Source organism: Lonchura striata, chromosome 10 (assembly GCF_046129695.1).
Source record: "Lonchura striata isolate bLonStr1 chromosome 10, bLonStr1.mat, whole genome shotgun sequence".
In the NCBI taxonomy this organism is placed as follows: Eukaryota; Metazoa; Chordata; class Aves; order Passeriformes; family Estrildidae; genus Lonchura; species Lonchura striata.
Window position 1 is genome coordinate 17,703,943 of NC_134612.1, and position 21,255 is coordinate 17,725,197.

General features: G+C 62.9%; 1 protein-coding gene across 5 annotated transcripts; it reads left to right on the plus strand.

Moving 5' to 3' along the window:
- The first annotated feature begins 201 nt into the window (after positions 1-201).
- Positions 202-20,649, plus strand: TNK2 (tyrosine kinase non receptor 2). Of its 5 annotated transcripts, XM_021536820.3 has the most exons (17): positions 5,256-5,560; positions 5,700-5,991; positions 9,528-9,705; positions 9,828-9,898; positions 11,136-11,348; positions 11,439-11,591; positions 11,789-12,066; positions 12,142-12,268; positions 12,360-12,506; positions 12,858-12,952; positions 15,685-15,879; positions 17,313-17,404; positions 17,921-17,965; positions 18,204-19,519; positions 19,935-20,030; positions 20,120-20,247; positions 20,355-20,649. In XM_021536820.3, the coding sequence occupies exons 1-17, from the start codon at positions 5,367-5,369 to the stop codon at positions 20,359-20,361; spliced, it is 3,627 nt and encodes a 1,208-aa protein (XP_021392495.2). In that variant the 5' UTR covers positions 5,256-5,366; the 3' UTR covers positions 20,362-20,649. The 5 variants fall into 5 exon arrangements, with proteins under 5 accessions (XP_077641819.1, XP_021392495.2, XP_077641815.1 ...); XM_077785693.1 differs by lacking the exons at positions 5,256-5,560; positions 5,700-5,991 and adding an exon at positions 202-381; XM_077785689.1 differs by lacking the exon at positions 17,921-17,965.
- The last annotated feature ends 606 nt before the right edge of the window (positions 20,650-21,255 follow it).

Sequence of the window (21,255 nt, forward strand, 5' to 3'; positions counted from 1 at the left end):
GCCCGCAACCGCTGGTGGGTGCGGCGGGGCCGGCAGGAGGAGGGAGAGGCCCGGGGCGGAGTGCAGGAGGAGGGCGAGCTCTACCCGGGGGAGCAGGAGCACCCCGGCGGCAACCCCGGCACGCGGACCCCGGCGCGCCGCCTGAGCCGCCGGAGGTCCGCCCGGGTGTGAGGCCGCACCCCGTGCCCGGTGCCCGCCGCCCCGGGGGTGATCCCGGCCGCGTCCCGGACGTCTCCGGCGTCGATCGTCGCACCCCGCCCCGGCAGGTGTGCGGGCTCGTCTCTCCTGGCATGCCGGCTGTCTGGAGTGCCGCCGTGCCCGTCCTCGCCCGTCGGTGACGCTGCAGACTCGGCGCAGGATGCGGTGGCGGTGAGCGTAGAGGTAAGGAGCGAGGCGCGACCCCGTGGCTGTGGGTGCTCGAGGGGCAGGGGGTTCAGGGCCGGGCACTGTGCTGCTGCCCGGCTGACAGCTGAGTGTGCCGGTGTGTTGGCAGCGTGCCCCGCAGCACGGCGAGCTGCGGTGCTTCCCTCGCGCCCAAGCACTGCGGGACTGCCAGTCCGGCCGGCAGCAGGCCCGACCTCCTGCTCCAGCTGCCAGGGCAGAGCAGGCAGCAGGGTCTGGTGTGAGTGGGTGCCTGGTGCCCTTGAACTCTCCTAAACCACAGCGGAAGCTGGGGGAAAGTTTTGTTGGTTTTTTTTTTTTTTCCTGGAGAAAAGGCAGCTTTGCTTTTCCTCTTCCCTGGGCTCGTGGGAGCTGTGGCACTGAACAGAGGATCCTTGTCCTCCGGGACCAGCCCCGCGCCTCGGGGTGTTGTACTGTGGCTGAAACCCCGAGCAGCAGTGAGGTGTGGGGAGCCTCTGACCACCGGCTCAGCATGCAGCATCGTGGCTGTGTCCAGCCGTGTTGTGGCAATTTTTCTCTGAACAGTCCAGGACTGTTTGGTACACTTTTGGTCTTTGTTGGTTTTGCTTTTTTAAATAAAAGTTTCAAGTTAAACTTGGTAAGGTGGTGCTGACACTCCGGACAAGGATCATACCGTGCCAGGAAAATCCTGCTCGGCTTCTCACAGCAAGATTAGATTCCTTGCCCATTCTGAAGCAGCAGCTGGGAAGGAGGTTTGGAGGTGGCCAGAGGAGCCCAGGCAGAGACAGTGTCTCGGCAGCAGTGCTGGGGCTGGACTGTCTGGGCAGGACAGGCTGAGGCAGAGCCTGGCCCTGGTACTTCCCCACACCCTCAGCTCCCTGGGGCCACTTGGTGCAGCAAGTACACCGGGATGTCCTGGTGCTGCTGGGGTCCAGCACCGGCTCCACACCTTGCAAAGAGTGTCCCTCTTGCCAGGTGCTGTGGGCTCTGGAGGTTGTGCATTCCCCCCTCTTACTCAGCCATTCATTAAGCTGGCTCAGGGCAAAGCTTTCAACAAAATTTTTGGGCTATGGGCTTTGCAAAAGTCTCCTAAAAACAGGACCTGTCTCGTGCTGTGTCTTTAAGCAGGTCTGTGCTACCAGGCACCTCTTTAGGGAGAGGGTCCAGGACAGCCCTTGGGTGCTGCACACCCATCCTGAGCTGTGGCCCTGCTCCCACTGCCAGCCCTGAGCCCACAGGTCCCTGCAGGAAGTGGGGGGGTAGAAGCAGCTTCCGTATTCCCTGTCGGGCTGCGCCGAGGCCTGGGGTGCAGGGTGGGAGCTGTGCAACCTGTTACCAACCCCTGGAGCTACCGGAGCCTCCTCAGCCAGGTATTTGTTAGTGCAGGGTGGGGTGTAGTGGGTATGGCTGGGGGGGCTGGCGATGCCTTCCTCCTCCTCAGGCAGCTGCCAGCCTGCTGTCCCTCTGTGACTCAGCCTCCCCCGGGGCAAAGGGGGGCCTTATAAGTAGATGAGCAGCCACCACAGGACCATGAAAAACTGTGGGTTTGTAGCTGAGCCCTGTCCTAACCAACTGCAGGTTGGACTTGACACTGTGCCTCAGTTTCCCCCCAAGCCCATCCTGCCCATGGAGCCACCTGGGTTTTGACCTCAGTTGTGTCTATGAATGATGATAACTGTCAGGGCAAAAGCATCCGGGGGGTCATTGCCCACTTGTGTGGGTTTTGGGAGACAGGAGGAGGCTCTGCTTCATGCACAGACCCTGCCAGGATAGGAAGGACTTAGGAGAAAGTCTTGTTCCATCCATTTATTGAGCAGCCCTGGGGGAGGGCCAGTATTCCCACTGCAGCCTGGCTAATTAGGGTGCTGTCAGTTCATGCTAGTGACTGGCATATACTGAACGGCCTGGCTAGGATTTTGTGCTGCTCTGATGCTGGGGAACTGTGGGGATTGAGCCTTAATCCCCTCCTTCCAGCTCTAGGGGTCCCAGTTCCCCTGCTCCCAGCTCAAAGGGGAGAGAGATGCTGCTGTGTGGGTGTAGCTTTGTGCCAGCCTGGCCCGAGACCTGACAAACTCATTTTGTGCCAGCTGCAGCCCAAGGACACATCCTGTACTGGGGTGAATATGGGGGTACTGCTGGCAGCACCCTGGGATGGAGGGGCAGGTTGGACCAGGGGTCCTGGTGCCCCCCTTCCCAGGAGCAAAGCTTTCCTGGGGTGCGAGTCCACAAAGGGTCTTCCAACTGCCTTGTCAGAGTGGGTCGTGACTCTGGATGCAGAGACACTTCCTATACTTTAACCTCCAGGAAGTCTGGGGTGGACAGATGGGGGTGCCAGGCAGGGATGCCCATTCTGAGTTCTCCCCCTTTGCCCCAGAGGGACCCCGTCACCGGTGTCACCCGAGCCCAGACGTTTTGCCGCCTCCCTCACTGCGCGGTTCCGTGACACGGGCTGGCACTGCTAAGGGATCCCACAGTGCTGTCCCTGTGGCCCAGGTGAGGTCAGTGTGGGGAGCTGGCAGGAACAAACCAGCCTTGCATTGGGGCAAGGTGACAGGGTCCCTACAGTGGCAGTGACACTGGGGCTCAGTGATGCCCAGCCTGCTGCCCTCTCCACCTCCCCAGCAATGAGGGTGCCAGGGACTATTGCTGTGCATTTGTCCCCCAAAACACTGCACTGTGACCCCGTCTTGGTGAGAGAGCTTGGGACTGAGGTGAGGATCAGTTATGGGGTCAGCAATTGCTGCCCATGCCACTGAGCTGGGAGGCGCAAGACAAGCTAAGCCCGCCCCAGCTCGACCTGTGGAGCGGATTTAGCAGAGGAAAGAGGCTTAGGGAGGGGATTGGGGCTGTGCCGGGATGAGGGGGCCCCCCCATGTGCCTGTGTCTTTCCTTCCCACACATCCACTGCTGCAGGCAGGCACTCAGAGCAGGGGATGCTCTGTGCTGGGGGACAGGATCAGGCCATGGGGCCAGACTCTGGGAACCCAGAGATGGCAGCGAGGAGGAACCTGGCACCTCGGCCTCCCCGACCACCCCTGCCACGGGGGTCACCAGCCCTCCGTGCTGGCCCCCTGAGACCTCCTGCTTGCTCCATCCAGCCAACCAAGCAGCATCAGGTGCCAGCACCGAGAGAGGTAAAGCACCCACTGGTACGGGGGTATGTGGGGTGGCACAGTCCAGCGACGGGCTGGGGATGGTTTGCAGAGAGCTGGGTGGCAGCAGCATCCCACAGGTGGGCAGGATGCAGGCAGCAGCCCTGCCTCTGGTGGGAGCAGGGTGTGTTTGTACGTGTGTTTGTACGGAGTGGCAGCCAGGCTGGGGAGTGTGTCACCACAGTTTGGGGCCGCCCTCGGGGCCCTGCCAGGGCTGAACAAGCCAGCCCGGGGTGACGGTGCGGCTGCCCTGCTGCCGCCGCAGCCAGTGAGATCACTTCCAGGCGACACAGCTGCCAGGAAGGTGGCAGGAAGGTGGCAGGCGGGCTGTAACACTGAGCAGGGTGATGTGATGGAGGTGAGTGGGGGACCCTGTCCCCCTCTGGGAACTTGTTTTGGGACTCACCACTTTCTGGGGCCCTCGGTGTGGGGTCGTGGGCATAGGGGATGCTGTGGCACTGGTCCCAGGGATGTGGGGCCAAGTGTGGTGTCCCATAGGGCTGAGGAGCGCCAGTATCCCCACAGAGGGGAGGGACACCTTGTGTTCAGTGTTACTGTCAAACCCTGGAGGGTGGAAGACAGTGCACCCCATCCAGTGGTTATTGTGGTGGGACCCCCTTCAGGGTGGAAATTGCAGGCAGGTGAGTCAGGGCTGGCAGGGCACAATGCCATTTGTCCCCTTGTACGGTACCTAATCATTTTGCTGTCAGTTAAACTTGGGCAGTCCAGGATGCCGACGTGTGGGGGTGTGTGACCCGAATCCATGCCCAGGGCTGTGGGGACAGGGGCTGTCTCCACTCATCCCCACAGCATCGCCTTGCCTGGGCAGGTTGGTGAGGGTTTAGGGGTGGCACAGGGCGGCTGGGTCCGGAGGGAAGGTGGCATAGCACGTGCATCAGTCACCGTCCGAGGCGTGCCAGCGCGGTGACGCCGGCGGGCCGCGCGCGGGGGCGGCTCGCTGCTCCCACGCCGCGGGCCCGGCCCGCCTCGGCTCCGCGGCTGAGCTCACCTCCGTGGTATGGCAGGAGGAGTCGCCGAGGGGCTGTTCCCGCCCGGCCCCTCAGCCACGGCAGATGCCCCCCGGGACTGGGGGTGTGTGTGTCTCTGTAGCAGAGGGAGGGGAAGGGGGGGCGGGACACGCTCCTGCCCCTGCCTTGGCACGTTGACAGCCCGGTGTCGCTCCTTTGGCTAGACTGGGTTCTTAGGGCTCCGTGGGAGGAACAGTGATGGGTTGCGTGGTGCTTCTGGGGGGTCAGAATGGGGCATCTCATGCCTGTGGTGTTGCCATGAGGAGCACATTGGTCCCTGGGGACTCTGCTGTGCCCCAAAGGACAGGCAGGTCACAGGGGTCTTTGAGGGGGCTGCAGCCCCACAGCCCCCACCCCCGGATTTCAGCCTGCTTGCGGCTGTGGTCCGGAGGCTGCGGGAGGGACTCGGGCTGGGCAGCGCTGGGGTACAGGCCAGTCCCCGTGTGCAGGTGTGGGGGCTCCCCATCCAGGGTGGTGGCTTCCTGCTGGGAGCTGTGCCAGCTGCGGCAGCGCCTGGCAGAGGTCTAGGAGACCCCAGCCCCCTCCGAGGGGGTGAGGGGAGAGGATTGATCCTGGCGTAGCCTTCGGACTCCCATTCTCGCGGCACCCCCCGGGGCCTGGCTGCTGTGCCAGCCCTGCCGTGCTTGCGCCAACGCTGCCGGTCGCTGCGGAGCAGCCATCTTCCCGGTGCATCCCATCCCCCTCTGCCTGCGCAGGGAAGCGGGCGGGATGCTGGGGATACTGCCAGCGCCAGAGCCCCCCCATCCCTCTGCAGGTGCCTCCCTACCCATCCTGCCTGCTGTAGAGCCCCGGCTGCTTGACGATGGTCCCCCCTCATCCTCCTCCTCCGCCTGGCTGCCTGGTGCACCGCGCCGGGGTGCGGGGAGAAGGGGGCTGCGGGCGCGGCGCTGGCGGCGATGCCACCACCTCTCCACTCAGGAGCCGGAGCAGGGACCGAAGGTGGGCGGTAGGGCTGCCGCGCCGGGAGGAAGACAGTGGTGCCAGGCTGGGATTGGGGTGAGGACAAGCGCTCAAGGGGCTGCCCCCCTTCTCCTTTCCCTTTTCGCCTGCATCCCTCCATCCATCCTCCACCCCCCAACCCCCACCATTACCGTTGCGGTCACCTTCACCCTCTCGCTGTTTTCCGGAACTGCAGCAACTTTCTGCCATGTGATCCCAAACCCGGCTCCAGCCCTCGCCGCCCCCAAGCAGACGCGGGCGTCTCCGCAGAGCCCCCCACTCGCCGCTGCGCCGCAGCCGCCGCCTCAGCCATGGGCGAGAGATGCGACTACCAGCGCTTGAGCAGCGCCGAGGAGGAGGAGGAAATGCACGGCCCCCTGCCCCACAGCTTCTCGGACAGCACCGGGCAGCGGGCCCTGCGGCTGGGCAGCAGGCGCCCCACGCCACCCCCCCGGCAGGACACCGCCCCGGGCATGCCGTGCCGGCGGGTCAGTGGGGGGAATCGGTATAGGGGAGCAGCGGGGGCACCTGGCTGAGCGTGGTGCCCCCGGGATGGGCATGGGTTGGCAGCTGATATGGAACACAGGGGGTCCCTGCATGGCATGTCCCCTCTGGAATGTGCTGTACCCTGCAGCATCCGGGGCAGCATGACACCCGCCCCTTGCTAGGCTATGCCCGCATCCTGACCCACGGGAGGGGGGCTGCCTGCTGCTTCTTGTTGGGGAAACTGAGGCATGGGGGAATGGTGTGAGGCAGCGAGGCTCAGCTAAGCCTGGCATAGCTCGTGGAGGAGGGGCACGGTGCCCAGCACAGGATGCCATCCCCTAGCTGCAGCACTGCGACCAGACCTGCAGGGCGGCCCTGCAGGCTGCCATCCCCACAATGGAGTGTCCCTGGGGGATGTCAAGCTTTGCATGGATGTGGGGAATGTGTAGGTGCCGGGGGCTTGAGGTGTAGGACAGGTATGGTGGTGTCATTAGCGATAGATGTAATGGGGTGGAGGGAAGGGGGAAAGGTGGGAGGACTGACCCCCCCCCCCATGTGCCAGCTCGGCCGGGTGTGTGCGCTGCCAGGCACGCGCGGAGGCGACGAATATGCCCCAGCGCGGGTGGGCAGCCGTGGGCGCGCAGGGGGCAGGCGGCTCCAGGTGCGCGGCGGGCGGAGGCGGGAGCGGGACGGTGCCGGCGGCGGTGTTTGCGCACGTGCGGCCGGGCAGGGCGGCAGCCGGCGGTGCGCGGAGGGGACGCGCGTGGGGGGCGGCTGCGGTCGTGCAGGTGCGGGAGGCACGCGGGGGGATTGCTCCTGTGTGGTCCTGGGCTGCACGTGAGCATCCTCACCGCGCACCCTGCATGAGCCTGGGTGCACGTAGGGTGCACCCCTGGCGCTGCAGGGATGGGTGTGCGTGGCAGGGGCCGAGCAGCACCTGTGCGGCGGGTCTAGGGGGGGATTTGTGACTTCCCCACCTCAGGATGGGAGTTTGCTGGCAGGACGCCTTGCCCCACTCAGAGTCGAGGTTGCAGGGTCACTCCCTGTGCGTGCGGGTCTACCGCAGAGAGGGAAACCGAGGCACGGAACCTCCCCTGGGGTGGTGGGCAAAGCCGGGTTCCCCACTCCCTTTTGGAAACCTGTACTCCTGATGTGAGCGCTGAACTGGCCAGCCTCACCTGGGATTTGGGGTTGCAGGAGGCAGTGCACTGGGTGCCAGTCCCGGTGGGTGCCATTTCTGTGTGATGAGGGTGATGCTCTGTCAAGGCAGGGCACCCCCCATCCCCGGTCTCCCCTGAGCTGGGACGGGGGAAGCTGGCGCGTGGCAGAGGTTGGTGCCGAGGGCACTGTGCCCAGTTGTCCCCAGTCAATGGGCTTGTTGTGCCCGGTGCTTCTGCTGCTGGATGCCAGCTGGGATCCCAGCAGCAGTGGAAGCCCCAGTGGAGACTCCTCCTGGGGATGCATTTAATTCCCTCTCAGCTGCCCCCGTGGCACAGCACTGGCCATGGTTTGGGGGGGCCAGGCAGGTGGGGGCTGTGGCAAGAGGTTGCTGTGGGTCTTTCCTCTCTCACGCTGTGGCTGCCGGCGTGGCCAGCTGTTCTCCCTAGGGAGCCCGCGGGAGGACAGCACTGCTGGGGTTGGGTGCCAGCCCCACCAGGGAAGGGGAGCGAGCCCCAGGGTGCTGGTGGCGCCCCACAGCAGAGCCCTGTGGGGGCTGGCAGCTGGGCAGCGGATATGTTTGCCGAGCCAGAAACTCCCCCCGCAGTGCCCATCGCCCTGGCATGATGCCTGTGGCCTCGGTTGGGGAGCAGAGAGCCGGATGTCTCTTCTACCTCCCTCCCTCTCTGCTTCCTAGGGGGGGAAACTGAGGCCTGGGAGCGTTTCCCAAGGCCGGGGCGAGTTTCCATGGCAATGGGAGCGGGGGTCCGGGCTCCCAGCTGCCGGCAACAGCCGAACAAGGGAGAAAGCGGGACATTGATGGGAGCCCGGCCCCTTGGGCGCGCGTCCCAGCCCGGCTGAAAATAACCCTCCTGGGCAGCGCTGCGGGCAGGCGGCTGGGACCGAACCCCGCTACCAGCGAGGGGTCCCCAGGAAGCGGCTCCAGCCAGGGGAGTGACCCCAGCCCTGCCCGCCGCCACCCCCCGCCCCGGCCCCGTTGCGTTGGGGAAGGGGTGGGCCGGCCGGCCAGAGGATCGAGAGCCGGATGGAAGGAGGGGCAGAGCCACAGCCCGCGTCCGGCCGGCGGACCCGAACCCCCTGCCCGCTCCAGGGAGGGTCTGTGGGGCGGTGGAGCCCAGGGGACATCTCTGTAGCGCCGATGAAGGGACCGCGGGTGCCCCGGCTGCAGTGAGCGGGCTCCGCCGTGGGACGCCGGCACCGGGGAAGGGACATCAGCGGTGCCAGGGGCTGGCAGCCAGGCAGGATGCGACGCTTCCAGGCTTTGCACCGATCCTTCCCCTTCCTCACCCGCTTCCGCCTCTACCGAGTAAGTGCCGACCCTCGCCCGGTGCAGACCCCACGCTGGCCCTGTCCCCGTCGCCCGCGGGCAGGGGAGCCGCAGCGCCCTTCGCCCCGAGTGGCCCTGCATGCCCCGTGCGCCCCCGTGCCCAGCTGCTCGCCGCGCCCGCCGTATTTTTAGCCCAGTGCCGAGGATCGTAATTGCGGTGACGCGGCCGAGGAGCCGAGCACGGCGGGTGAAGACGCCGGGGGCCATGTCGGCTCCCAGGGTAGAGGAGAGGATGGAGGGGGCTGCCGCGCTGTGGAACTGGGATGGTGGGTCCCAGCCTCCCACCCACTCTTATCAGGAGGAGGCACAGTCATATCTCTTTCCAGAAAGGTGGTGGTTAAAGTGGGGAAGAGCCAGGACAGCAGGCAGGGATGGGGAGTCATGGCGGAAAGATGGGGCTCCAGTCCTTCCTCTCTGTCCTGCCACAGCTGGGGACTGATGCCAGCAGCACTGGGGTGTCCTGTACCTCAGCGCCAGAGTAACAGGACCCTCCAGAAACCCAAATGTTCCTGTCTTCCCCCTCCCTATGTCTGCCCAGTGAGGTGGCACCACCCATGGCAGAGGAGACCCTCTGTGAGTCTGTACTACAGCTCAGCCAAGTGTGCAGGCATGCCAGGGAGCCAAGGTGGCTGTCCCTGGTGGGGACAGCTGTCATCTTTCTGCTCAGCCCGTCCAGCTGAGCAGAGAGAATTGGGCAGACACATCTGTCCTGAGCTTCTACCTCCTTCTGTGTCCTTGGCACTGCTGACCAGAGCATAGTCTGTGCTGGAATGGAGGGGTGGACTGGTATTTCTGTGGGCAGGACAGGGCAGACTGGGAGGTCCTTCCTATCTCTGGGGGTCCTGCTGATTGGGATGCCTCTCCTGGCCTCCCTGAGAGAGGTGGTGACAGGCTCAGGAGATGACTCTACTAGTATCCGTCACAGAAGCACCCGAGCCTTGGTTCTGATCTCCTCTGGGTGACTCCCCAGTGGGGATAGGGCAGAGGGGAGCAGAGCAGGGTTGCCCCTAACCCGATATTTTGTCCCAGCAGAGGCTGAGCTGTAGCATGCAGGCGGAGGAGGGCACGGACTGGCTGCTGGAGCTGCTGACCGAGCTGCAGCTGCAGCAGTACTTCCTGCGCATCCGAGACGAGCTCAACGTCACACGCCTCTCCCACTTTGAGTACGTCAAAAATGAGGATCTGGAGAAGATTGGCATGGGACGCCCCGGTGTGTACATCCTCCCCAAACCGCTCCCTTTACCCCTGGCTGGGAATTCTACAGGAGCATATGGGGCTGGAGGGGACCCCTACCCAAACTTGTGACAGTCACTGTGTCCTTGTGTCCTGCAGGCCAGCGGCGGCTGTGGGAGGCAGTGAAGCGGAGGAAAGCCATGTGCAAGCGGAAATCCTGGATGAGCAAGGTAGGGATGGGAGAGGGACAGGTGTGGCAGAGAAACTGAGGCAGACAGGAAGATCTGGATCCCTCTCTGTACCCTTTCAGGATGCCTGTCTCCCCCACATCCCTGGAGGCTGACAGGGAAATGGGCAGAAGCCCTTTGCCGTCCATGTCCCGCCTGTGGTGTGACCCTGCCAGTGTGCACCCCAGTTCCCCTCAGGCTCCTGGGTCACCTCCCATCAAAGGATAGCCCTGCTACCCCAGCACTTGGAAAATTCATTTGTCTTATGTTATTTGCCTCTTTGTCAGGAAACTTATTTGCAGTGAGTGAACCAGAGAGCCTTGCTCCAGACAGCTCTGTGGACAGCAGTGGTGCCCAGGACACTGCTTACCCTGCTGCCTCACAGCATGGGGGCAAAGCCTTGTACCTGCAGGCTGGACACACTGTGGTAGGGGGCCTCGGGATAGCATCCCATATGAATATCACATATGCCCTGATACTATCCCATCCAAAGCTGGTACTGCTGGCACCCTATGGCACCTGGCACCCCAGAAGCTCAGACTTTGGCAGAGCCCAGTTTGCCAGCTGGGCACTGGGCCATGGCCTCTCCTCTGTGTGACTTGTCTGTGCTGGGACATGATGAGGATGGGCTTTTAATAGAAGTCTACTTCTAATAAAGAACAAATAGCAGAAATGCCACCTCCCACCCCAGACACATGCTGGGCCCAGCCCCCGCGCACCCTGCATCAAGACTGGAATGGACCCTGTTCCATGGGGCACATCATCCATCCTAGCTGAGGGAGGTGGAAGGAGAGCCCATCCCTTCTGGGTGGTGGTAGCCAGCACACATTGCAAAGCCCACGTTGCTGCAGGGATGTGTCACCAGGCTCAGCCCAAGCTGGTGGTTTCCCTTGGCTTTGTGCCCAGGCACATTGTGTGGCCTCAGCCTGGCCAAGGAGTGCCCAGGGCTCTCTGGCTACTGGCCTGGTTTGCTGTGGCTGCTCTGGAACTGCTGTAGAGCTGCTGCAAGAGAAACAAGCTCTTCCCTCCACAGGAATCACAGCTCAGTGTGCCAGCAGCAGGAGGAACGGAGCCCTCTCCCACAACCAACCTTCTTTAGGTTATGGGTCCAGTTATGGGTCATCACTAGGTTCCAGTATGTACAGCTGAGGCAAGGGGTTGTGCCAGAACTTCTCACTTACAGACCCAAGGGCTTGGGGTGTTTTCATGCCCACATTTCACGTTCCTCCATGTCCCACAGGTGTTCAGTGGGAAGCGCCCAGAGTCGGATCTGCCGCCCCAGCCCCAGAGCACCTTCCGCAAGCCTCCCACACCACCACCCCCTGAAGCTGGGGGCCAGCACTCCCTCACGTGCCTCGTGCGGGAGCGGGACCTCTCAATCTTTGAGAAGCTGGGTGACGGCTCCTTCGGTGTCGTGCGTCGCGGCGAGTGGTGCACGCCTGCTGGCAAGACGGTGAGGGGCTGCTCTGGGGGGTGGGGAGCCAGGCAGTGGCACCACACACAGGGGAAGACACTTCGGAACTCATCCCTGCTTTGGCCATAGCTGAATGTGGCAGTGAAGTGCCTCAAGACAGATGTGCTGAGCCAGCCAGAGGCACTGGACGACTTCATCCGGGAGGTGAATGCCATGCACTCCCTGGACCACAGGAACCTCATCCGCCTCTATGGTGTGGTGCTCTCCCACCCCATGAAGATGGTGAGTGGAGGGGGCATGGGACCCACCCCAGTGACACCTCCATGTGGGGGTCCACATGATGGCATGAGCCAAGCCAGGCTTGGTCTGTACCCCAGGCCCTCTGCTGGCATCCCCAGTGGGGCGTAAGAAGGCTGGAAACCAGCCCAACCAGGGTGGCTGTAGACTGACCCACTTGCTGTCCTCATCCCATGGCCCAGGTGACAGAGCTGGCCCCACTGGGCTCTCTCCTGGACCGCCTGCGGAAGAACCAGGGCCATTTCCTCATCTCCACCCTGTGCCAGTATGCCATCCAAGTGGCCAAGGGCATGGCCTACCTGGAGTCCAAGCGCTTCATCCACCGCGACCTGGCTGCCCGCAACATCCTGCTGGCCTCCAATGAGCTCGTCAAGATTGGGGACTTCGGACTGATGCGGGCATTGCCCAAAAATGATGATCACTACGTGATGCAGGAGCACCGCAAGGTCCCCTTTGCCTGGTGAGCCTTGGGGAGGGGGAGACCTGGAGGTGCAGCACCCATGGCCTTCTGATGCTCATGTCTTTCACCCTGTAGGTGTGCTCCTGAGAGCCTGAAGACACGCACCTTCTCCCACGCCAGTGACACCTGGATGTTCGGAGTGACCCTCTGGGAGATGTTCACCTATGGTCAGGAGCCTTGGATTGGCCTCAATGGCAGCCAGGTAGGTGTACAGCAGAGACCTGCCCCCTCACCTCATCCTGCTGGTGCTGAAGGGGATCCGGGACACCCTGACAGCACACCCTGTCCAACAGATCCTGCACAAGATAGACAAGGAGGGTGAGCGGCTGCCACGGCCTGAGGACTGTCCCCAGGACATCTACAACGTCATGCTGCAGTGCTGGGCACACAAGCCCGAGGACCGACCCACATTCGTGGCCTTGAGAGACTTCTTGGTGGAGGTGGGTGAGCAGGCAGGGGGACCAGGAGCCCCAGCACCTTATCCTGCCAGCTCTGCTCAAGCATGGGTAGAGCTAAGAATATTGCCAGGGTGGGAGGTGACATGGGGAGCTCAGGCGAGGCAGCCCTGCAGGCTGGGAGGTGCAGGGTGGTGACATGGTCACAGCAGGAAGCACCTGGTTGCTGCCTTGCCATCACACACCCAGGGATGTGGCAGCTGAGGAGAGGCTAGTGGTGATGCTGTCTGTTGTTCATTTTTGGGGCCTCCTTGCCCTCCTTGGGGCTGGGCCTGACCTCAGAAGAGGATGGACATGGGGTCCTGCATCCCCTATCCTTATCCACTTCTCCCCCAGGCACAGCCCACTGACATGAGAGCACTGCAGGACTTTGAGGAACCGGACAAGCTGCACATCCAGATGAACGACATCATCACGGTCATTGAGGGCAGGTACTGCATGGGAGGGTGGCAGGTGTTGTAGAGTGGGATGCACTGTGATGTGCCAGCCTGCATGGGATAGGGAATGGGGAGACTGTGGGCACTGGCAGAGCTGTGGGAAGCAGGGAGGGGAAGGGGTGGCTCTGTCCCCAGCACACCTGGTTGTGTACCCCGTGGGTGGGCAGAGCTGGTAGGTTTGTGGTCCCCCAGGCAGCATTGTGGGGCCACCCCGGTGTGTGGGGCACTGCCCTGCCCACACTGCCCAGAGTCCTGTCCACACCATCCCTGCTGACTCACCCCACTGTGTCTGTGGGTTTGCCCAGGGAAACGGCACGCCACAGGGCCACTCCCTGCTGATAGTGGTGGGGACGAACTGCCAGCACCTGGAGACGTGCTGCTGTCATCGGGCTGGGAGCGGCACCGTGGGACTTGGTACCGTGCTGGCAGAGCCCACTGTGCTGTGGATTCCTTGGTCCCCGCTGCCCATGCCAGGGCACAGCCACCCCTCCACTGCCCCAGGGACCTGGGACTGGAGTAGGGGACCCTTTTGTCCCTGCATCCCTATCCCAGGATGTGCCTGTCACTTTCCAGCTGGGGAAGAGTGGAGACCTCCCGAAGGAGTTCGGGGTGCCAGCCCTAGAGCGGGCCTCCCAAGCCCGAGGGGAGGAGGAGGAGGGCTCTGTCCCGTCCCTCCCTGTCCCCCGCCCCGGGCCGGCTCTCCGCGGTTAGTCACAAGCCGGGGTGAATCAGGCCGGGTTTGTGTGTCTGCAGGGACTGGCTGCTCCCGGTCCGCCGCCGCGGGGATGACTCTTGCCCAGGGTCTGGCGGTTTAATTGCAGGGAGGGGAGGGGAGGGGAAGCAGCGTCGGCGGAGGGAGGGAAGGAGCGGCGGAGGGCGGTGCGGCCGTGCCAGAGCGCCTACATCGTCCGTGCCGCCGCATCGCGGCTGGGCTGCGGGTCCGCGCCCCCCGCCCCGCCGCCGGCCCCAGGTGAGCCGCGGAGGGAAGGGCAGAGCGGGAAGAGGGGCTGGGGGTTGCCCGTCGGTCGGGAATTGCCGGGAGTGGAGTACAGCCGGGGCGCAGCTTCCTCTGCCTCTGTTTCCCCGAGGGACGCCGGTCCGTGGTGACCCCCGGTGGGTAGGTTTTGGGGGTGCGGGCTCAGGGCACACGCGGTAGGTTCAGCGGCCGGGGGCTGGCAGAAGCCCCACCGGCTGCCGGTACTCCGGGAGGGGAGCCCCCTCCTCGTGCCTCAGTTTCCCCGGCACTAGCTGCCCCCCCCCCACTGCGCTGCTTGTGGGGATGCCCGGGCAGAGCTGGCGGGGGGAAGGGGGGTGGCCTCCTGCCGGGGGCTGCATCCGGCCCTGCCGAAGCCGCCCGGGGCACCGTAAACACCCCCCACCCCTTTTCAAGCCCCTGCCTGTCGTTCGGCGGGCGCCGGGTGTGCGTACGTGTGTGTGGGCAGGGGCAGGGACCTCCCTGAAAGCCCCCCGGGGACCCAGCCGCTCGTGGGAGGGGGCTGTCGCGGGGAGAGGAGCCAGGGCAGCACCGGAGCGGGTTTGTGCCGGGGGTCCGAGCTCGGGTTCAGCGGGACCGGGGCTGGGAGCAGGGAGAGTGGTGGGATGACCCGGGTGCAGCATCCTTTTGGGATGCGGCAATGAGGGGCACAGGGAGGGCGAGTGGAGGGGACTTCCCCGGGGAGAGGAGCTGTTCCCCCGCCTCCCCCAGCCTGCCGCGGTCAGGGAGGATGCCCGGTGCCGGCTGGGCTCTGCCGGAGCTCTGCTGAGGGGTCCCGACGCTGAGTAAGGCGGCTGGCTGGCGGCAGCGGGAAGGTAAACAGGAAAAGGGCTGAGCTGGTGGCCAGGGGTGACTCACAGGTGACTCCAGGAAACTGTGGGGCCCATGCCAGCCTCGCCAGGCTGGCACCCACACTGCCACTGCCACTGCCCCCTGCCCACAGCACACCCTGCCCATGGGGAGTGCAGAGCCCTGACAGGCAGGGGGGTAGCAGGGTCATAGCCCCCCCCACACTATTTATTTGGCATGGTGCTGGGTGGGGTAGACCACTTGGGATGCCTTTCTCTGCCCCATCCCTGTTTCCTCCACTAGTCCCTCTGGGTTAGATGACCATCTCATCCCCCCGAGAAGTGGCTGTGTCCTGGGCAACTTCTTGGGGACACACTGGGAACCAGTACCCCAGGGTGACCTGGGCCACTCAGGTGGCTCCAGGAAGACTGATAGCCTAAGCCTGTCTTTTGCCCATCTCCCCCTGCCTGCAGGAGCCTGCACAGGGCTCATTGATAATGCAGGAAGGGAGCAAGGAAGACCTCACAGTCCCCCATATGGGCGCCCCATCAGATGCCAATCATGTTCCCTTTGCCATCCTTTAGTACATGGGGCACAGAGGGATTGGTGACAAGGAGCTTGGTGCAGGCATCACCCCAAGGCTCCCACGTAATTTGAGGCAGCAAGGAGGAGGAAGGGGCATATCTTTTGGGACACAAACACGGAGCTTTGTTCCCCACTACTCGCATTCCCAGCACCACCAGGTGCAGGGACTGTGTGAGGTGGGAGCCAAAGCATGTGGCTGGTGTAGGGTTGGGATCCTGGACACCCAGAGTCCCTTCCTGGTGTCACCTCATGCCTTTGTGCACTTGGACAAGTCATCTTCCCTTCTCCCCATCACTGGGGCAGGCGCGTGTCAACTTCCCATCCCCTCATCAGTAACGAGGTCCTTTTTATTCCTTAGGGCCGAGAATTACTGGTGGCGGGGTCAGAATAAACGGACCCTAAAAGTGGGCCAATTTCCCCGAAACACGGTGACCTCGGTGGCAGGGCTGTCAGCCCACGACATCAGCCAGCCACTTAAAAACAGCTTCATCCACACAGGCCATGGAGACACCAACCCGCAGCACTGCTGGGGGTTTCCCGATAAAATTGATGAGTAAGAAACTTTTTGTCTTCTCTGCATCCTCTGCCTGCTCCCTGCTTTCCCCGCTGCCCACTGGGCTCGGGAGCAAGACGCCGCTTGGCTACTGACCCCCTTTCCTCCATGAAGCATCTCTTTCCACCCCTGCTGTATTGGGAATGGTGGCTCTGGGTAGGGTCCCTGCAGCTGCACTAACTTCCTTGCCTCTTCCTACTAATGGGCTTAGGGACGTGGGGGATGCTGTGCTTGTGGCTGTCCCAGGGGGATGACCTTTGTGGCTGTCCTGGGGCAGGGAGACATCAGTAAGCACCACCCCAGAGGTGGCCACATTACTCCAAAACACTTTCGGGGTGTCCCAGGGCTGCTAAATGTGTGTGGCTTGCAGCCTGTCCCCACGCTTCTAACAGCATGATTCTTTTTGAAAATCAAAACATGAAAAAAATCCACCAGAATGATTTTTTTTCTCCACCCTGCTCTATTCTGAAGACACCTGGCTGGACTGTGATGGGGAGAAGGGGGGCTGGGTGCTTGTGCTCCAGGGTCCCACATATTCTCTGCCGGTGGGATTGGTTTTGTGATAGTGAGCAGGAGCACCTTGGCAGAGAGCATGTGGGGGTCTCTCCCAGCACTGGCTTGGAGAGATGTGGGAGGTCAGTGTGGTGGGGACAGGGTAGGATTTCAAAAACTGGAAAGCTCCTGGTGGGTAGGGCCAGCCCCTGTGCTAGGCTCACTCCACATCCCCTGGGATCACGATCCCAACTGTTGTTTGTTATCCCAGGCCTGGGACAGCTCTGCCGGTTCCCTCAGTCCCAGCCTGACCCCTGCACAGCACCCTGTGTCACGGGCTGTTCCGGCGGCCCTCGGAGGGCTGAACCGAGGCGCCGTGCACGCGGATCTGGCTCGTGCCCCGGCAGGCCTCCCCGCGCCCCACTGCGTGGGCACGGGCGCTGGGTACGTGCTGCCCGGGCTGCCGAGAACGCACCGAGCTCGGCACACGCCCAAGCCTTCGGGCTGCGCCGGCTCCCGCCGGCTCCCTGGCTTGCGACGGCTCGCCCAGGCCTCCCAGCACCCACCGGCACGCGGCACCGGGCATCTGCCTTGGGCACAGCATCGGCCTGCTGCTGGAGGGGTGTCCTGGCACCACACGCTGCACAAGGACCCTGCACACGGTGCTCTGCTTGCAGTCCCCTGGGCACAGCGCAGGCAGCCACGGATGCACGCAGAGCCGGAGATGGGCGGGATGGTACTGGGATGGTACCAGGATGGCACCAGGCTCTGTGCCATAGCACTGGAAGACTCTGGGGTGTGTTGCCCCAGCATTCACAGGAACTCTCCAGGCATGGTTGTATGGTGCAGGAGCTTTGGGGTGTCCCTTGGCACCAGCCTGGTGAGCAAGGGGTCCCATGTAGCCCCTCCTGACTCCCAGGCACTTTCCTCTCTCCCCACAGGCTGTACCTGGGAAATCCCATGGACCCTCCTGATATTTTAGGTGTGGACCCGAGTGCTGCCAGACCTACACAGCTTCCAGGGAGGGCTAAAAGTGAGTGGCTTTTCTCCTTCCTCCTGCCCATCAGCTGTGCAAAACCTCCATCACTGTACCCTGCTGCCGGGGCGATGGGCTGGACCCTCTCCTTTCTGTCTTTCTGCTGGCACTTGCTTTTTGCAGAGCAGGGGGAACCTGGGTGATGGGGCATGTTGTCACCTGGCCATGTACCACTGCCATCAGCAATGGGTGGCTGGTGGCTCTGCCTGGCTAGACTCTGCCCTGCTGCCCTTCATCTGAGTCCCTTGTCCCCTCCTGGCCTCCCACAGCTGGGCTCCCCATGTGGGGGATCTCAGCGGAGCTGCCATGGGTAGGGAACTGGGATGCTGTGCGTAAGCCCCAGTCCCCATAAACCTACAGGTCTTCCTTGGGGGGGCTTCCCACCAGCATCCTCCCCATGCCACACCAGTGTAAGGGGACACAACAAAGCATGCACTCTATTAAGAAGCACCCTGGCTACCGCTTCTGTGTTCACCCTATGCTTCCACTTCTCTTGGGTTCTGTCTTCTGCAGGGCAGCCTCCTCCACGCCCACCTCAGCCTACCGTCCTGCTCACCAGTAAGTTTGGCTTCTTTGGGTGCTGCTCTCCCTTCTTCACACCCTCATTCTTTTCTCTCTTACCTGGGTGGCCTGGGGCAGGTGCCCCTGGTATGCCTTGGGAGCAAAGAGGGCTGAAATTATCAGGTGGTATGGGGGCTTCAAGATGTAGATGCTCCTTCGTGCAGCCTAGGGATGGGTGCTGGGACCCTCACCATCCCTGCTGGGACCCTCACCATCCCTCTTTGTCCCCTTCTAGAGCCTTGCTACGACCCAGTTAGTGAGGAGGAGGAGGGTCTGCCAGGGGGCCTCCGGAAGCTCTGCCTGAAGAAGCCAGGCACAGGGAAGGGTCTGCGACCGGTCAAGCCATCAGCACGAGTACCTGGCACCAAGGTGGGCGAGCGGCAACCCGGACGCCTGGCAAGCGAGGGGCTAGCAAGCAACGAGGTGACACTCATTGACTTTGGAGAGGAAGTTCCTCAGGGTAGCCCCTCTCCAGTGGGAGAGCTGACAGCCCCATCATTAGCCAAGCTGGCCATGGAGGCCTGCTCCTTGCTGGACAAGACCCCACCACAGAGCCCCACGCGGGCTCTGCCTCGGCCTCTCCACCCCACGCCGGTAGTGGACTGGGATGCCCGGCCCTTGCCCCCACCGCCTGCCTATGATGACGTGGCACAGGATGAGGATGATATTGAGGTCTGCTCTATCACCAGCCCCCCGAGCCGGCGGGGAAAGACCAACTATGGCTTTGTGGATGAGGGTGAGCGGGGACCGGTACTGGAGGACAACCTTTTCCTGCCCCCGAAGGAGACCAAACAGCCCAGCATGACGCAGACCACCGAGCTCTTCGAGGAGCTGCAGCAGGAGTGCTTGAGGAGGCTCAACGTCCCTCTGGGACCGGCTTCACCAGTTGACGACAAGCCCCAGATCCCCCCTCGTGTCCCAATCCCGCCCCGGCCCCTTCGCCGCAATGAGCCTGGGCGCTGGTCAGGGGACCTTTCCCCAGCTTCGGGGGGTGAGGAAGACCGGCCACCCCAGATCCCCCCACGGGACCCACTGTCCCAGCCCACTTCCCGGACACCCAGCCCCATGGCTCTGCAGGTGGGCTCCCCACAGCAACGTGCCGCCCTCTGCTCCTGCCTCTCCACCTCACCAGGGAAGCCCATGCCCACCACACAGAGCTTCGCCCTCGACCCTAAGTACGCCACCCCCAAGGTCATCCAGGCACAGGGCAAGGACTGCTCCAAGGGGCCTTGCATCCTGCCCATCGTGAAGGATGGGCAGAAGGTCAGCAGCACCCACTACTACCTGCTGCCCGAGCGCCCTGCCTACCTGGACAAGTATGAGAAGTTTTTCAAGGAGGCTAAAAGCCCTGAGGAGGTGGCAGCGTCCCGCCAGGTCACCACGGCCACCGTCCGTCCCATGGTGCAGCAGCCACTGTCAGACTGCAAGGCCAACTTTTCCTCCAACAACAGCAACCCTGGGCCCAAGTACCTGGTGAAAGCCTCCTGCAGCCTCCAGAAGATCGTTTATGATGGGCCAGATGTTTGCAGCCCTGCTGACAAGATCCGGCTGGTAAGTATCATCCCGCAGCATCCATGAGAAGTGGGCTCACGTGGGCAAGAGCTTTCCCCACCCTGTGCCTCAGGGGTTGGCTGCAAGAAATGTTCAGATGTTCAGGGGGACATAAATATCACTGCAATGGCAAAATGGGAATTGAATGCCCTGGGGAGGAGGACAGTGGTTGTGCTGCTATGGTCCCCCTGCTGCTATGGTCCCCTTGGTATCTTTAGGCTGGGGATATTGTGGCCCACCCAGGCCGAGGGGAGATTTAAGATCCCAGGGATGAGAATGATCCCAGCTCCAGGCTGATAGTACTCCCTGAAGACAGAACCAGGGATGGGTGCAGCCCCAGTGGTCCCCTGCTTCAGTCACGGGCTTCTTGCCGCCCAGGGGCGGCAGCAGACAGTGACCACAAGCTCCTCCTCAGGTGCAGGACGCGGTGCATGGTGTGACCACTGAGGAGTGCCAGACAGCCCTGCAGAACCATGGCTGGAACGTCCAACGGGCTATCCAGTACCTGAAGGTACAGCACACCCCTGTTCCCTCATCCCAGCTCCATCAAGAGTGGTGGCACCCCTGTCACCCCTCTGGCCACGCCCTGTCCCCTTGCAGGTGGAGCAGCTCTTCTGCCTGGGGCTGAAGTCCCGTGGTGAGTGCCAGCGGGTGCTGGAGAGGTTCGACTGGAACCTGGCACAGGCCAGCTCCCACCTCCTCGATCCCTACAGCGCCACCCGCCAGAAGTAGGGACATCGCTGGTTTTGGGGGGGGCAGTTCTCTATGCCACACTGCTCTGGGCAGACTGGCACCAACACCCCTCCTGAGTTCATGTCCTCTCCTCTTCTTACAGGTGGTGACAGCGGGGATGGGCGAGCTGTGTTGGATCCAAAGCAGGCATCTCGCCATGGGGCCAGTCCCGCCGCCTCCACCCATGCAACCTGCTGCAGGACTCAGGACTGAGCCCCAACTTGAGGGTGGAGACACCCCAAAAGGGACCCTGCCTAGTGCCACAGACTTTCCAGGGTGCTTGTGCCCTGGCCTTGGCAATGGGCTCCATCCCCTGGCCCCTTGTTGAATTGTTTTTGTAAAGAGAAATGTAATTTTAATATATATATTATGTATATATATAAAAAATATTCTATGGAGAGGCTGAGGGTACCTATGGCTGTTTCCCAGGTTTATCCCTACCAACACACATGGACAAGCCACACATCCATGGGTACTGGTTCCTCCCTGCAGGCAGCTGGGCCTGTGACCCTTGGGATCTGCTGTGGGATGAAGCTCAGGAGAGGACTCTGGGGATCCCCAGAAAGCTGTGTGATATACGCACCTATAAAACTTCCTGCTGAGTCCTCCCAGGCTGCTTTAGGGTGCAAGGTTCTCCCCATCCAGGGCTGCTGGAGTTAGTCACAGTACATCCCACCCCCAGGCCCAACGCTTGAAGGCTGGGCATGGTTTTGCCTGCTCTGAGCAGGCAGTGCTTGCCTGCAGGGGAGCCCCCGCAGCCGGCCCCCAGTGCCCCAGGGCTCCTGGCTGCCACCTGAGGCATGCCCAGGCAGGGAGTGGCAGGACCAGCATCGCCCCCACCCACGTGCAGGGTATTGTGCAACCGGGTGCCTCTGCTGCAGACGGAGCCGGGAGCAGGTGCAGTAGTGGAGGGGTGGCTCCTATGGGGTCCCAGAGCCCGTGTCAGGGTTCACTCCCCCCTCCAAGTGGGTACCAGAGCCCCTTAGCTGGGTTTCCTGCCTTCT

Bases quoted from the DNA above. Each gene is read 5' to 3' on its own strand.
- TNK2 (XM_021536820.3), top strand. From the start codon at position 5,367: ATGGTCCCCCCTCATCCTCCTCCTCCGCCTGGCTGCCTGGTGCACCGC. The intron at 12,067-12,141 runs GTGAGCCTTGGG...TTCACCCTGTAG, and splicing joins CGCAAGGTCCCCTTTGCCTG to GTGTGCTCCTGAGAGCCTGA. The intron at 15,880-17,312 runs GTAAGAAACTTT...CTCTCCCCACAG, and splicing joins TTTCCCGATAAAATTGATGA to GCTGTACCTGGGAAATCCCA.